Consider the following 13,585-nt stretch of genomic DNA (forward strand, 5'->3'; position numbering starts at 1 on the left):
TATATAAAAGAAAGTGTATATATGGTATATATTAAGGAGAAATATATACATATTAAAGAGGTACATATATTAAAGAAAAAGCATCCATGAATTTGAGGGAGAATGAGGCTGATGGAAGGAGTTGGAGGAGAAATGACATAAATACAGTACTCACATGTGAAAGGAAATAAGCACATTGAACACCCAGCCTTGTCCGAGTTCCAGACAAAGGGCGGCATTGTCTTTGCACAAGACTATTATCATCTCTCTGTGCTGTCCCTACATGAATTGCTCTGCTGCCGGGCCTGAACTTGGGGATCTCTTGAGATCTCAAGTCCTTTTCCAGAAAGGAGGCAGCAGTATGTGCTCCAGTTGCTTGGAAACACATGTGACATCTTGTCTTTTTTGTCCCCTTTCCTTCCCCTGCTCACAAGCTGACCACATTTTGTTTATCAACCTTTAATGAATATACAATGAACCCTTATTGTATGTTCTCCCCTCCACATTTCTTTGATGTGTTACTTTGTTACTGGTTTGTAGGAGTTTCTTTTCCCCCATATTGAGGAAGAAACCCAAGACCTTATGCATGCTAGGCAAGCGTTCTACCCTGAGATACAGTTCCCCCATGCCGAATCTCCTTAAACAGTAAAATACCAGTTGTTTGACATGTAAACAGAAGCCCTTAAACTTACCTTTAAGTGTTAACTATGGTGTTTTGTGGGAAGTTGAATGTAAATTTGTTTTCAGAGTGAAGTTTTCAACTTCTGCCTCATCAAGGCCGTCAGTCTTGGGTGTAGTACTGCACGCTTGTAATCTCAGCACTGGGGAGATAGAAGCATTAGGACCATGAGATCAAGGACAGCCTCAGCTACATAATGAGCTTGAGGCTAGCCTAAACTGCTAAACCTGGTTTCAAACAAAATAAAACAACAACAAAAAGATTCATAAATACTTTGCTGTTGGCCTTTTGCCGCTGACACCCTTCCCCATACCAATCTGAGAACGGGCATTCACCACTTGTCTAACCCTTGATGCCCCCACCTTTTAGAGAACTGTTTTCATCACAGCACAGCAGAGCATTGAGAGTGAATTAGGGAAAGTCTAATTGCCATCATCCCACTCTAAATTGCCCTTTGCTGTTCTGGCCTACTCCCTGGAACTTTCTAGGATCCAGGGTAGTGCCCCATCTGGGTAACCAGCTCCTGAATACCCCTTATCCTCATCCCTCTCACTTTGCTCTGGGAAGATCACTGAATGAAAAGAGGAATCTACTGTGAAATTCTCTCCTCACAGAAAAAAAAAAAAAAAAAAAAGAAAGAAAGAAAGAAAAAGAAAAAGAAAGAAACAGTCTGTGTCTGGAAACATGGTGGCTATGTGGAAGTTCTGGGGCAGGCCGTTTGGGAGAAGTTTGTCATGGCTGGTTCTCATGTTGCCCTGTGCCCAGACTGTGGACTCTGACACACTCCAGAGTCTCTTGATGTGGGCTAGCTGCTCACTCCTCACACAGCAGCTTATCATGTTCATCAGAGCATATCAGAATCAAGCACTCCTGTTCCCCAGCATGGGAAAGGCAGAAAGGATGTTTGCCCCTGACCAAATCAGCTTGCTTTGTCATGAGATCTTAAAATGCCAAAGCAAGAATATTCCTTAGGGGCATCATTTCCACCTTGTTCTCCCTAAGGAAGGTCCAGGGCCCCTACTATTGGTGCCAAAGCCCCGGCCCCCTGGCGATAGGCTTTGTTCTTCCACTCTCCACTCTGTCGCTCTCCCCTGCCGCCTTCTGAGGACTGCTGTGGGCCTAGAGGCTGTTAAAGTCTCTAAACCTTAACTTCCTGTCCTGTGACCTTACCATGTAGCAAGCTGGAAGACAGATGTATTCCAACTAGTAACACATATTATGGATGTGTTAGTAGGGGTATGGGCAGCTAGCTAGAAGAGTGCAAAAGAATGATAACTGATTCTGGCAGGAGAGTCAAGAGAGTTGGAAGACTTTGTACAGGGAGGAAGTATTTTGAACTGGGATTTGAGGAAAATGAAGGTACTTGATGTAAGGGTAGACCACAGCAGAAACAAGGGTCCAGAAACAAGGAACGTAATGCCTGTTTGAAAGCTGGAGAGTAGTTTGATGGACAGCAGGGTTCTTGCAATGTCCTCCTTTCCCTCTGCTGCAGCCTGTGAAGTCACCTTCAGGGCCCCTCCCTGCTTTCTCCCCAGGATGCTGTTTACCTCTCTGCTCCAGCACTCCTTCTCCCCGCCCCCTCCCTCTCACTGACCCCCCCCCTACTGTAAAGACTTCCTCATCACATTTAGAGGTACATGTAGAGGTATTGTAAAATAGGGTTTGGATGCTTCTCAAACATAAATGATAATATATGCCTTGGGTTGGGGGAAGAAATTCTAATCGTATAGAAAGGCAAATGCCAAAAAAAAAAAAAAAAAAAAAAAGAAGAGACCAGTTACTTTTATTTCTATGCACCAGAGACTTAGGATTTGTTACCTTGGAAGTGTTGGGAAGCCGTTTGGAGATTTTTTCAGGCAGAATTTTAGCTACACCCTTTCCCCCACCCCCGACTGGTAGCACTGCAGACAGTAAGAGGTTTCCCTGCTGTGACTTGCGCAAGTAGAGAACATGACTGCAATGGACATTTCTGGGTGATTCTTACATGCAAGGGAACAGACTCGATGGAGCATGGGATACTGGGGATTGCTCTAGGACCCTCTGCAGATAACAAAATTTCATGGATGTGCCAGTCCCATACAGCATTGCTTAGTGTTTTCATACAGCCTGGGTACCTCCTCCCACACACTTTAGACTACAACTCACTAAGCCACGGGTCACACCCCCCCCAAGGGGTCACATAAGTGACTGTGGAAGGCATGCACTTGTGTTTGTTGTGTAACATTATTGGGCAGCACTTGTGTTTGTTTCACCCCTGACTGCCACTAGCGTGCAGACCAAGCCCTGAGGTGCTCAAGCATGGCACGCTTTGATGTTCATGATTACCATATGAAGTTCCGTGCTCTTTAAACAGAATGGTTAAGTTACAGGAAATGATTTTTTAATTATTTGATTTTGTTTTCATGTGTATGGATATTTTGCCTGCATGTATGCTTGTGCACCACATGGAAAGTGCCAGTGGAGGCCAGAAAAGGGTGTAGGGTGCCCTTGAACTAGAATGACAGACAGTTGTGGGCTGCCATATGGGTGCCCCAGGGCCTCTAGAAAAGCAGCCAGTGCTCTTGACTTCTGAGACATCTTTTCAGAACTCTGAACAAGTGGTTTTTTTTTTATATCTCCCTATTATCATTCTTCAGCATATAAAGATTAATTTAATATATCTTTTGATTATATTGTGTTAGGATGTTTGGTTTTTTTAAAATTGCTGTTTGAGTTGCTGACTTGAGTCTTCTAAAACAATCAATAAATGAATTTTGGTTTTGGATTAGGATAGAATTTCCAACAATTTCTAAAATGGCCCTAAGCATACCTCTGCCACTTTGTGGTACATATTTATGTAAAACCACATTCTCAGCACTAATAATTACAAGATCAGAGGATCAATAAACTCTGACAAACGCTGAAGCTATCCTATAGTATCAAATATTCTGCCAATATTTAACTATTTACATGAAGTAAAAAGCAGGCATGTTCACCTGAGTAACAGATTTGACTTTGCCACTAATTGGGAAGTTATATGTATGCCAGAGAATTTTTTTAAATAAACTTCTTTATGATTTATATATTTATATATCAATCAGTGTTTGTCCTGAGCAGAGTTTCATTTTTGATGTCTCTGTACCTAATACAGATAGATGCTGGATGGGTGGAAGATACTCCATTTTGTTTATTATAGACTCAGTGTCATGTTGTTGGTGTTCTATGGTAGTTTCAAGAGTCTAGGATTTGGAGGGCCGAATGCACACTAAACATGGATTTTGCGTTTTCATTAGTTTCCTTTCTGTTTCTGTCTTCCCCAGATAACTTTCAGGATCAGATGAAAAGGGAGCTGGCTTACCGAGAAGAAATGGTGCAGCAGTTACAAATCGTAAGATGCATTTCTGCTTATAAATATGTGCACCGTCCTTGCTTTGTTTTCAAAGCCCTCAATGCATGCCATGTGTTTTGCAGGCAATCCTTTGGTCCACTTACCTCTCAGCTGGTTGAGATGCTAATTACCAAGGGATTTACGTAGGCTCAGAGTAAACAGATGTGTCAGTGTGTTTCTTCTAACTGTAACTACCTCCCATGTGTTAATACACAGCTGTGTGCGCTGCCTCTGTGGGCAAACCAGAGGTATCTAGCATTCTTTAACTGCAAACTCGCAGGCATCGTGAGGAGAAGAAATGGGAAACACCTTTCACCAGGCGGGTCCTCTGTGGTCAATAGAACAGAATATACACACAATTAACCAATTACATGCCCTCGAAGGTTGATCAAGAGAAGCAATTCATTTCCAGGTGAAGGGTTCTCTCTCCTCGAGTCTCAGAGTGATCTCTTTAAATGGAAACCAACAACAGTGAGAAAGACAGCTGATAAACAGAATTATTTTGTTTTGAGGTTTGGTTTTCTGAATGTTTCACTGTTCCACCCCAGGCAGACACATCTGCTATAAGCCCTAAGTTTTTAAATCAGTCTCTGAAGCAGTCTTTATTTTTCCAAAGAGCAAGCAATAGGGAAAATAATTTATACTCAGTATTTTTGAGATTATTTTTAAACACCTGGCTAAAGATTTATGCTGATCTCTAGAAGAACGGTTGTCATATTAGTTGTTTGATACTGTTTTTAGTTGATCTGTTCTACCCCTTGGACCACTGAGTGTGTTGAAAGTGTCATGTCTAAAATCTAACCATGTAGTTCTCTGTCAGGATTATTTGAGAAAGATGGTTGCTAATGTTTCCGATGTATGGAAAGAGGAAGTATGCCCATGTTCACAGAGACTCCTGAGAGTATTTAAAGCAATCTTTGATTTCATTATATCTTCTATTTGGGGGTCTTAGCTGTATAAACAGTTTATAACTATGACACTCCCACTGGGGTTTCTCTGGTCTCAAACACTCATTAATAACTCCAGGTTTGGAAAACCTATATACCAGGCATTGCTTAGCTGGGGTCTTCTTGTGGGTTTTTGTTTTCATTGGTGGTGGTGGTGGTGGTGGTAGTGGTGGTGGCGGTGGGGTGTGTGTGTGTGTGTGTGTGTGTTTTGGTTTTGTTTGCACCTAAATTCACTGGGAAGCTGAAGATTTTTTGGGGGGAGGGGATTTCAAGGCAGAGTTTCTTTGTGTAGCCTTGGCTGTCCTGGACTCAATTTGTAGACTAGGCTGGCCTCAAACTCACAACAATCTGCCTGGCTTTACCGTCCTGAGGTTTGAGATTAAAGACATGCACCACCACACTTTTTTAAAAAATTTATTTATTTGGTCTCATCAGGACTGGTTGTATTGTCCTCCTCTGTGGCCTGGCAAGGCTGCTCTCCCCTCAGGGGGTGGGGATCAAAGAGCCGGCCACCAAGTTCATGTCAGAGACAGTCCCTGTTCCCCTTACTAGGAACCCACTTGGATACTCAGCTGCCATGGGCTACATCTTAGCAGGGGTTCTAGGTTATATCCATGAATGTTCCTTGGTTAGAGTATCAGTCTCAGAAAAGATCCTTGGGGGGGGGGAGGGCTACAGCTGGGATACAAAGTGAATAAACTGTAATTAATATAAAAAATAAAAATTTAATTAAAAAAAGAATCTTTAAGCAAGAGGAAAAAATTATTTATTCATACTTTACATACCAGTTGTAGCCCCTCCCTCTTCTCTTCCCAGTCCCACTATCTCTCCCTCCCTCAGCCCCCTCCCCTATTTCTCAGAAAAGGGGAGCTCCCCCACCCCAACTCATCAAGTCACATGAGGACTGAGTTTGTTCTCTTCCCCTGAGACCTGGTAAGGCAGTGCCATCAGAGGGAAGTGATCAAAAAGAAGGCAACAGAGCCATGTCACAGACAGCCCTCCTCCCCAACTCCTGCTCCCCTTACTAGTGAACCCACATGAAGCTGAGCTGTCTTCTAACTTTAATTTTTCTACTTACTTTGGAAACAAGACAACAGACCCAATGTTGCTTGCACAACAAGCACCAAGCTCCTTAGTCAGCTTTATGTTTCTGTACAGCACTGGAGGGCATGTCTTCAGAGAATCTCTGAAGATTATCAAGGAGTGGGAAAGTGTCACACTTTTATTTGCTTTCACAGTATTTTAGTCAAGGATCTGTCAGTACATACGGTTGTGAACTTTGCTCTCTGGTAACAAGGTAAACGAGTTCAGTCATTTCATATTCAAAGTCTACAGAGTGAGGAATCACAGATGAAGTAGAACCTAGCCTGTCTTGCAATCCTTGAGAAATAAAATATATATATATATATATTAAAAACCGTCATACTTGGTAATGGTTCCTGTAGAAGCACAGTGTGTTTATTCTGTATTGTTTACCCAGTGTTCCTATCCAGAATACTTACATGGAAAGCATCTTGGGTATCATTGCCATAAAAAGAAAATTCATGAATTTCTCTTGACTCCTACATTTTAGATCCTCTGATGACTATAATTTCTGTATCTTCTTTTTCCAGCTTGTTGAATATAAACTTGTAATGGCTACACAGTCAAATGATTGAGCCTCCTTGTGCATTTATAAATGAATGTGCGTATATTGTCCTGCCAGCGTCAATGCACACACAGAATTAAGTTACTTAACATTTATAAATGGCCACAAGCTAACTCTTAAAACAATACTTAAAATTTGAATACTTAAAATTTTGCACTTATGTGCAAAAAAAAAAAAATCTGTCATCCCTGTTCTGAGTTTTCAAATGCAAATGCTTAAAGTGTTTTCTTTATGAAGCCAGATTTATTTCTAGAAAACAAAGACTGTCCTCTAGTTATGAGCCAAATACAAAAGTTTTAAAATTTAGCAAGTTTGTGAAAATGTTAAGTATTTAGCATACAAAAAGGCAAAGGATGTGTTCGGTTTTAAAAAGTAAATCTATTGCCTGGTAGGTTTGGAAAGAAACTGAAGATGTTTTACTCAGCACATAACCTTTCAATTGAAATTGACCTAAGTCCTGGAATGGGTAGTAATATATAGAATTTGATGAGCTTTCTTTTTCATTACTAATTTGACAATCACTCTTTAAGAAAGTGCATCTAAATAAGCAATTACTGTAGGTTTACCTATGGTGCACTCTTCAAACCCCAAACTCTTCAAGGATGCTGTCAACTACCAGTACAGTACAATACAGTACAAGGATGCTGTCAACACCCGGTCCAGGGCTAGACCCAGACTCAGCCCCTGAGCTTTCTTGACAGCTACTCCAACAAGCAGGCATGCAGCAAATGTGCTAGTCTTGAAGTGCCCTCTGCTGTTGTTCCAGAATGCTGCAGTCACATGCAGCTAGGGAACCGGATGTCCCCCTTTAAAGGACTGCAGTTAGAATAACGTCCAAGCAATAAATTTAGTATTGATGTTTCATTAGTAGTGGACTTAAAAAATCAGTTTCCCACTTCCCTGTGATGGGCACACAGTAGCTCTTGGCAGAGGAACTGTAAACCTTTATCATCATTGGTGAACACCAGCTTTTGAGGGAGGACACAGCCTCTGGGTGATACCCATCATTCTTTGGATAGTGTCCAGTATTCTTTCAGAGGGAATTTGACCAAATGTCCACAGTCTCAAACCAGAAAGTTCTTTAAATTGCATTGTCTGTCTTTTTCTAAAAGGCGGGTAGAACTGTTCCCGTTTTGTATTTTTTACAAAAAAGATTCCCAGAGCCATTAAGAAGCTTTATTGTTGTAACTAAGCATGCGTGGGAAGGAGGTCCCTGTAGCCTCCCAGCTTGATAAAAATCTGAACTTCCACAGAAGCTTTCGTAAGACTCTATATCAGCAGACAGACCTTGACCCATGTGCATCTTTCCCCACTAGTGAGTGAGTGCCCTGTGTCTTGACAGTGACTTGATTGTCCCTCCATCCTGAGGAATTCTTCTCACATTTCTAGCTTCCAGATATTGACTCACCTGAGTGTCTGAGCTCAGACCAACTCTACCTTGGAACTAACTAGAACATTAGCCTTTTTTTTTTTTTTTTTTTGTGAGATAGTAATGCTTTTGGCCTAGTAGGGTAAGGTATAAGTTATATAACATTTCAAAGTTCTCTATCCAAGCCTTCATGATTTCCACACTGGTCAAAATGAAAAGAGAGTGTTTGTAAGTCCTACAGTAGACTTCCATGGGAATAAGTAACTTAAAGAAACTTTCTAAGCTAGGCATGGTGGCACACGCCTGTAATCCCAGCACTCAGAGAGGCAGAGGCAGGTAGATCTCTGTGACTTTAAGGCCAGCCTAGTCCAGAGAGTCCAGAACAGCCAAGGCTATACAAAGAAACCCTATCTCAAAAAACAAAACAAAATATATAGTTTATATATATTTATATAAGTGTATATAAATATATATTTATATATGTTAAAAGGTCCTCTAGAATATAAAGCTCCCAAGGCAGGAGTGTTTTCTGACATTTGTAAATCCAATATTATGTTTTATAGAATCTAAGAAAGCATCAGTTGTACAAGGCACCATTGCCTAATGAGTCACAAATAAAAAAGCTTCTAACTACAATTCTAATATGCCATCAATTATTATACATCCAATTTCAGAGATGTTAAAATGTGCAGGGGAAAGTGTGTCTTGGAACTAGTGAAACAGTGTAGTTTTAAGGAACAAGTAGGCCTGGGATAATCTTTATTTATCATTTATGAGCTGGGGCTTGGAATTTCAAACATACAACTGTTGGTCTAGATGCTCTTACTCTTCATCTTTGTTTTTACCTGGTGTTTATTTTATTCTTGTTCCAAGGAAAAAGACATAGACCCCAGCATTTGTATGAGGACAGCTCTCTGTGGCAATTTAATCTGGAGCTCTGAGACTATGACACAGTTAATTGGAAACAGCCCCCCTTTTTTCTAGCTGAATAAAATGTGAGCCAAGGAGGGAAAGAAGGAGAGTGGGATAGAAAGAAAGTGAAAGGGAAGAGATGTGACCTGGCTGAAAAAGTAGCATCAGTCCTGGAGTTTTCTTTGGGTTAGGATGTGGTTTACTCACTTTGGTGAGTAGTCTAGGGTGGTATGAGTTTCTCTCCTATAGTGCCCAGCACATAACACACTTAAAAAGTCCTGTAGTATCTGTTCATCATTTTAAATGCCCTTTGTAGACAGGAGAGTGGAGCAAGCACATCTTACTGTTTAACTCCTCGCACTCAGACGTCTGTCTAGATGAGATCTTGCTATCCTAAATAATAAAATTGCATTCAAGACTCTCACATTATGCAGCCAACAAGAGAGGTCACCCAGATTCTTTGGTATTTCCAGCCTATACCAGAATGGAAAATCTCCATTCAAGAGTGTCTTTGTGAATAGCAGATATAACATAACCTCTCATGAGAAGAAGAGGCAACTAGAGTAGGTGCCCATCTAACTGCCCTTGTTATAGCTATCTGGATGTACTCAGCCCACATCCTGAAATAGAACATTAGAGCACTCAACAGTTTGTGCTGTTGTGTGAATCATGAATTTCAATGCTGCCACTTGTGCTTTCTCAGATATGTTGTGTATCCAAATGGTGAGGTGCTTATTTTTATCTTCTTTTTTATTCATTAACACACTGCTAGATTCGAGACCAGTTTTATAACAAAATGGCCCTGCTTATCTTAGTCACCACATTATTGTAAGCTCACAATTTCTTTCCATTAATAAAGGTTCATGAGTGGAACAGTGAATCAAGGAAATAAAACCAATACCTGATAAAATTCTGGGAGTGGAGAGATGCATTAACAAAATATGAAAATATTCCATAGCCAAGCACGGTGGTGCATATCTCTGATTCTAGTCCTTGGGAGGCTGAGGCAGGAGGACTACAATTTTAAATTCAGCCTGAGCTATAAAGAAAAGAAAGAAAGATGAGAGACGCAGGGAAGAAGAAAGGGAGAGGGAGGAAGGGAGGGAGGAAGGGAGAGAAATATCACCTTTTTGAAGGAAAAGGATTGTGGTTTTTTTTTTTTTTTTTTTTTTTTCTCTTATTGCTTGTATGTAACAGTCCTCTTTTTGGTTACATTCGAAAAGGCTTAGTATCGGGTCTGGAGAGATGGCTCAGCTTTTAAGAACACTGGCTGCTCTTCCAAAGGACCCAGGTTCAATTCCCAGCACCCACACAGTATTTTACAATAGTCTACAATTCCAATCCTAATCCCAGGGGATCTGACACCCCATCTGCCTTTCACGGGACTGCACACAGTTGGTGCACAGACAGATACACATGCATTAAATAAAATATTTAAAAGGTGCTGGATATTTATTTCCTCAAATGTAACAGAGATGCAAATTTAGAGTCCTAAATTTAACCTCATAATGATGCAGGCAGGTAACACAATGACAGAGTCGCTTGACCAGGGTTAGGATAACACAATGACAGAGTCGCTTGACCGGGGTTAACATAAAAGCAAATGTAAATAATGTATGTGTCTGCTCGCAGCCATTTGAATTTTCTAATGAAAAGTCGCATATCAAATGTGATAGGCTTTCATTCACAACCCACTATTCAGAGGCACACTCAAGTCCACCCAGATAGAATGAATCATGTCTCCCATTCAATGCAGTTATTTCTAGCTCTTCTTATCAGTAATTGAGAATTTAGCACAGCAATAATTTATGTTTAGCCTTTTTGTGCTTCACAATGATAGCATGTTTTGTAAAGAAAACACTCTAATTAAACTGATTACTTTGAACTAGTTTGTAATCACACTCATCTTTTTCTGACCTTGGCCCTATTTCAACATTGCAATTCAGTTTTCAATAATAATAGTGCCATACTATTAAATACAAAGACCTCAAAACCTTTGAAAAAGAAAACACCTCATGTTAACTTCAATGATTAGCTGTGACAACCATCAGGTGTGCCGTCACCGGTTCTGTCTTTACTATGCTTTGTAGGGGCCTTTCTGAGGCCCCTACAAAGAAGAGAGCAGGGGAAGCTCTCTTCTCTGCGGGGAAGGTGCACTGGCATCCAGGTTGTTAGGGGTGACGAAGGGTCTCCAGGAAGTATCTGTCTCCAGCTTGAGGGTCTTGCTTGTTTCTGTCTTACAGATTCCCTATGCAGCAAGCTTGATCAGGAAAGAGAAGCTTGGCGCCCATCTCAGCAAGAGCTAAAAGGTGAGCTGGCAGCAGAGGCAGGTTTCATCATGGTAGCCTGAGGGACTGAGAGAGTTATAGTCTGTGTTTAAGTCAAAATACCGGCCGTGCTTCCTATCCCAGGCTCCAGCCTCCTAAAGCAGCAGCTAAGGGCTTCCCGGAAGTGCCATGGTAAACTCCCAAATTTAAAAACTTCTCTATCCAATCTTTAGAAGCGATAGTCATTCTGTTTTGACACTTCTTTCTCTGTAGGAGTTTATCTGCCCCTCTGAGGTATCAGCAGCCATCCTCACTGCGTGTCTCCTTGTGTCGCTGTCCCTGAAAGGCTCCTCCATCTGACTCTGGGAGTCTCTACACATGGTGACAGAAACAACTGAGCAGTGGCACTACCAGGGAGACTTTCTGCAGGGACCAGTGATCTGGCCTTTCCCCTAAACCAAAGTTTTGTCTCAAATGAAACCAGCTTCAGGCTCACATTCCTGGCAACAATCTGAAAGTAGGCAGTGAAAATCCTCTGGTTATAATCAAAGCATGCCTAAGAATTTCAAAAGCAGCCTTTTGAGCCTTTTGAGGAAGACACACTTGTTAATATGAATTGTAAGACTGCAAAAAACTAAAACATGATTGTTTCTATGACAATAGGCAGGATTACCTAAGGGTTAGAATTGCTAACTCAGGGGTAGAGGTAGTATTCCCGCCATACCCTGTGTGTGTGTGTCTGTGTCTGTGTGTGTCTGTGTGCTGTTTATGGTGTATGCATGTATGTACATGTGCAGGTACACTTGCTCATGCGTACATATGGAGGCCAGAAGTCAGTGCTGGGTTGTCTTCCTATATTGCTCTCCATCTTATGCTTTGACACTGTTTCCACTAAAACAAAAACTCACCACTTCAGCTAGACTAGCTGGCAGCTACTGTGATCGACCTGTCTCTGCCCATCCCCACCACGGCCCTTGGCTGGGCAGACGTGGGCCACCAGACCCAGGTTTTCTGTGGGTACCAGGGATCCCAACTCAGGTTCTTGTGCCTTCACAGCAAGCACTTTATCCACTGAGCCATCACCCCGGCCTCAGGGTAGTACTTCCTCCTGCTCATGGCCAAGAGGTGCATTTTATCCATTTCCTTCAGAGGACTCTGAGACTTCCTCCCTAGAGTCTCTTTGGGCGGGGGGGGGGGGGTCCTTACAAAGCAGGTTCAGTGTCCTTGCTCTCAGCCATGCTTCTCTTCTGCATATTGTGTATCTGCCCATGTAGCGATGGTGGCTGTCCTTGCCACCATCTCTGTCAGGGGTAGATTTCAGTCTTTGCTTGGATGATGATGATGTCATGTTTCATCTGCCTCCCAAAATCCTGCAAAACACACATCATTTTGTACACTGGGAAATGAAGTTCAGAAAAAGGGCATGCAGCATTTTTTGTCTGTAATGCGAAGCTAGGAAGAGGTGGCAAGGCACCATGTTTATCTGCTCCAACCTGGACATCTTCTTCTTGGCAAAAATGAAGGAAAAAGCATTGGAAGCAAAATTATTCTACCTCCATCTCCATAAAGCTAAACTCAAACATGCATGTGAGTTTGGCTGTCAACTGAAATATTTTTGCTCAGTCCAATGTTGACTTAATGATTGTTCCATATTATGATAGAGCAGGATGGTACTGGTAAAGCGAATGAATAAAATTCTTAATGGTGTTCAGATTCCATGAAACTTAAATCAGAATACTAAGATAATCAAGACAAGAATAACCCAAATGAATTGTGATAAGTATTGAAAATGCCAAACTAATCTTTCAAATCACAGAGAAAATACTAACATGGGTGTTTAAAAAAAACAAAATCTTTGTGTGACACACGTTCAGTAAAGCCTACAAATTTATGAAGTCACATAAATGGAGAAGTCTGAAATGGAAGCTGAGTCAGAGTTTACAAGATAAATTTGCTTTCAGGTTTCTAGCACTTGATGACAGTCTTGCCTCACTGCCAGCCAGCTTCTCCCACTTCCTGCCCCCAACATGAGTTAATTTTGCGGATTTGTGAGCCTCACGTCAAAGATGCTGTATTAAGTGTTTGACTCAGTGTTTGTGAGATTCATCCATTAGAGGGTGGCTTGATTTATATGTAGGAACTTCAGTGAGCTCTTTATTCCTTCGACTTCCCAGTCTCCTCTTTCCTGCTTATCACAAAAGCCCATCTTGCAGGAATGTAGAGAGTATTCATTGCCCTGAGATCTCTGACAGAGGCCTACCGTGTGGCTATGCTGTGGTGGAGAAAGAGATTGATTTATATTTAGTAACTAATGCTTCCTCCATGCTGATTTTGTTTCCATCCTTGCAGACAGCAGGGATTTCTCTAAGTAGACCCTAGTGCTTTCGGAAGATTAGCGGTTACTTAGCTAACTCAGC

The 13,585-nt window shown here is 41.5% G+C and overlaps 1 protein-coding gene across 1 annotated transcript in view; it reads left to right on the forward strand.

The window, feature by feature from the left end:
- The window catches only part of Skor2 (SKI family transcriptional corepressor 2), a 31,934-nt gene extending 20,727 nt beyond the window's left edge, over positions 1 to 11,207 (forward strand). The window contains exons 6-7 of the mRNA XM_055622928.1: positions 3,958 to 4,025; positions 11,145 to 11,207. Of these exons, the coding sequence (XP_055478903.1) occupies positions 3,958 to 4,025; positions 11,145 to 11,207 (131 nt within the window). The remainder of the gene's footprint in view (positions 1 to 3,957; positions 4,026 to 11,144) is intronic.
- The last annotated feature ends 2,378 nt before the right edge of the window (positions 11,208 to 13,585 follow it).

The sequence above is a fragment of the Psammomys obesus genome, unplaced genomic scaffold (genome assembly GCF_907164565.1).
Source record: "Psammomys obesus unplaced genomic scaffold, mPsaObe1.curated_primary_1811, whole genome shotgun sequence".
Taxonomy (NCBI): Eukaryota; Metazoa; Chordata; class Mammalia; order Rodentia; family Muridae; genus Psammomys; species Psammomys obesus.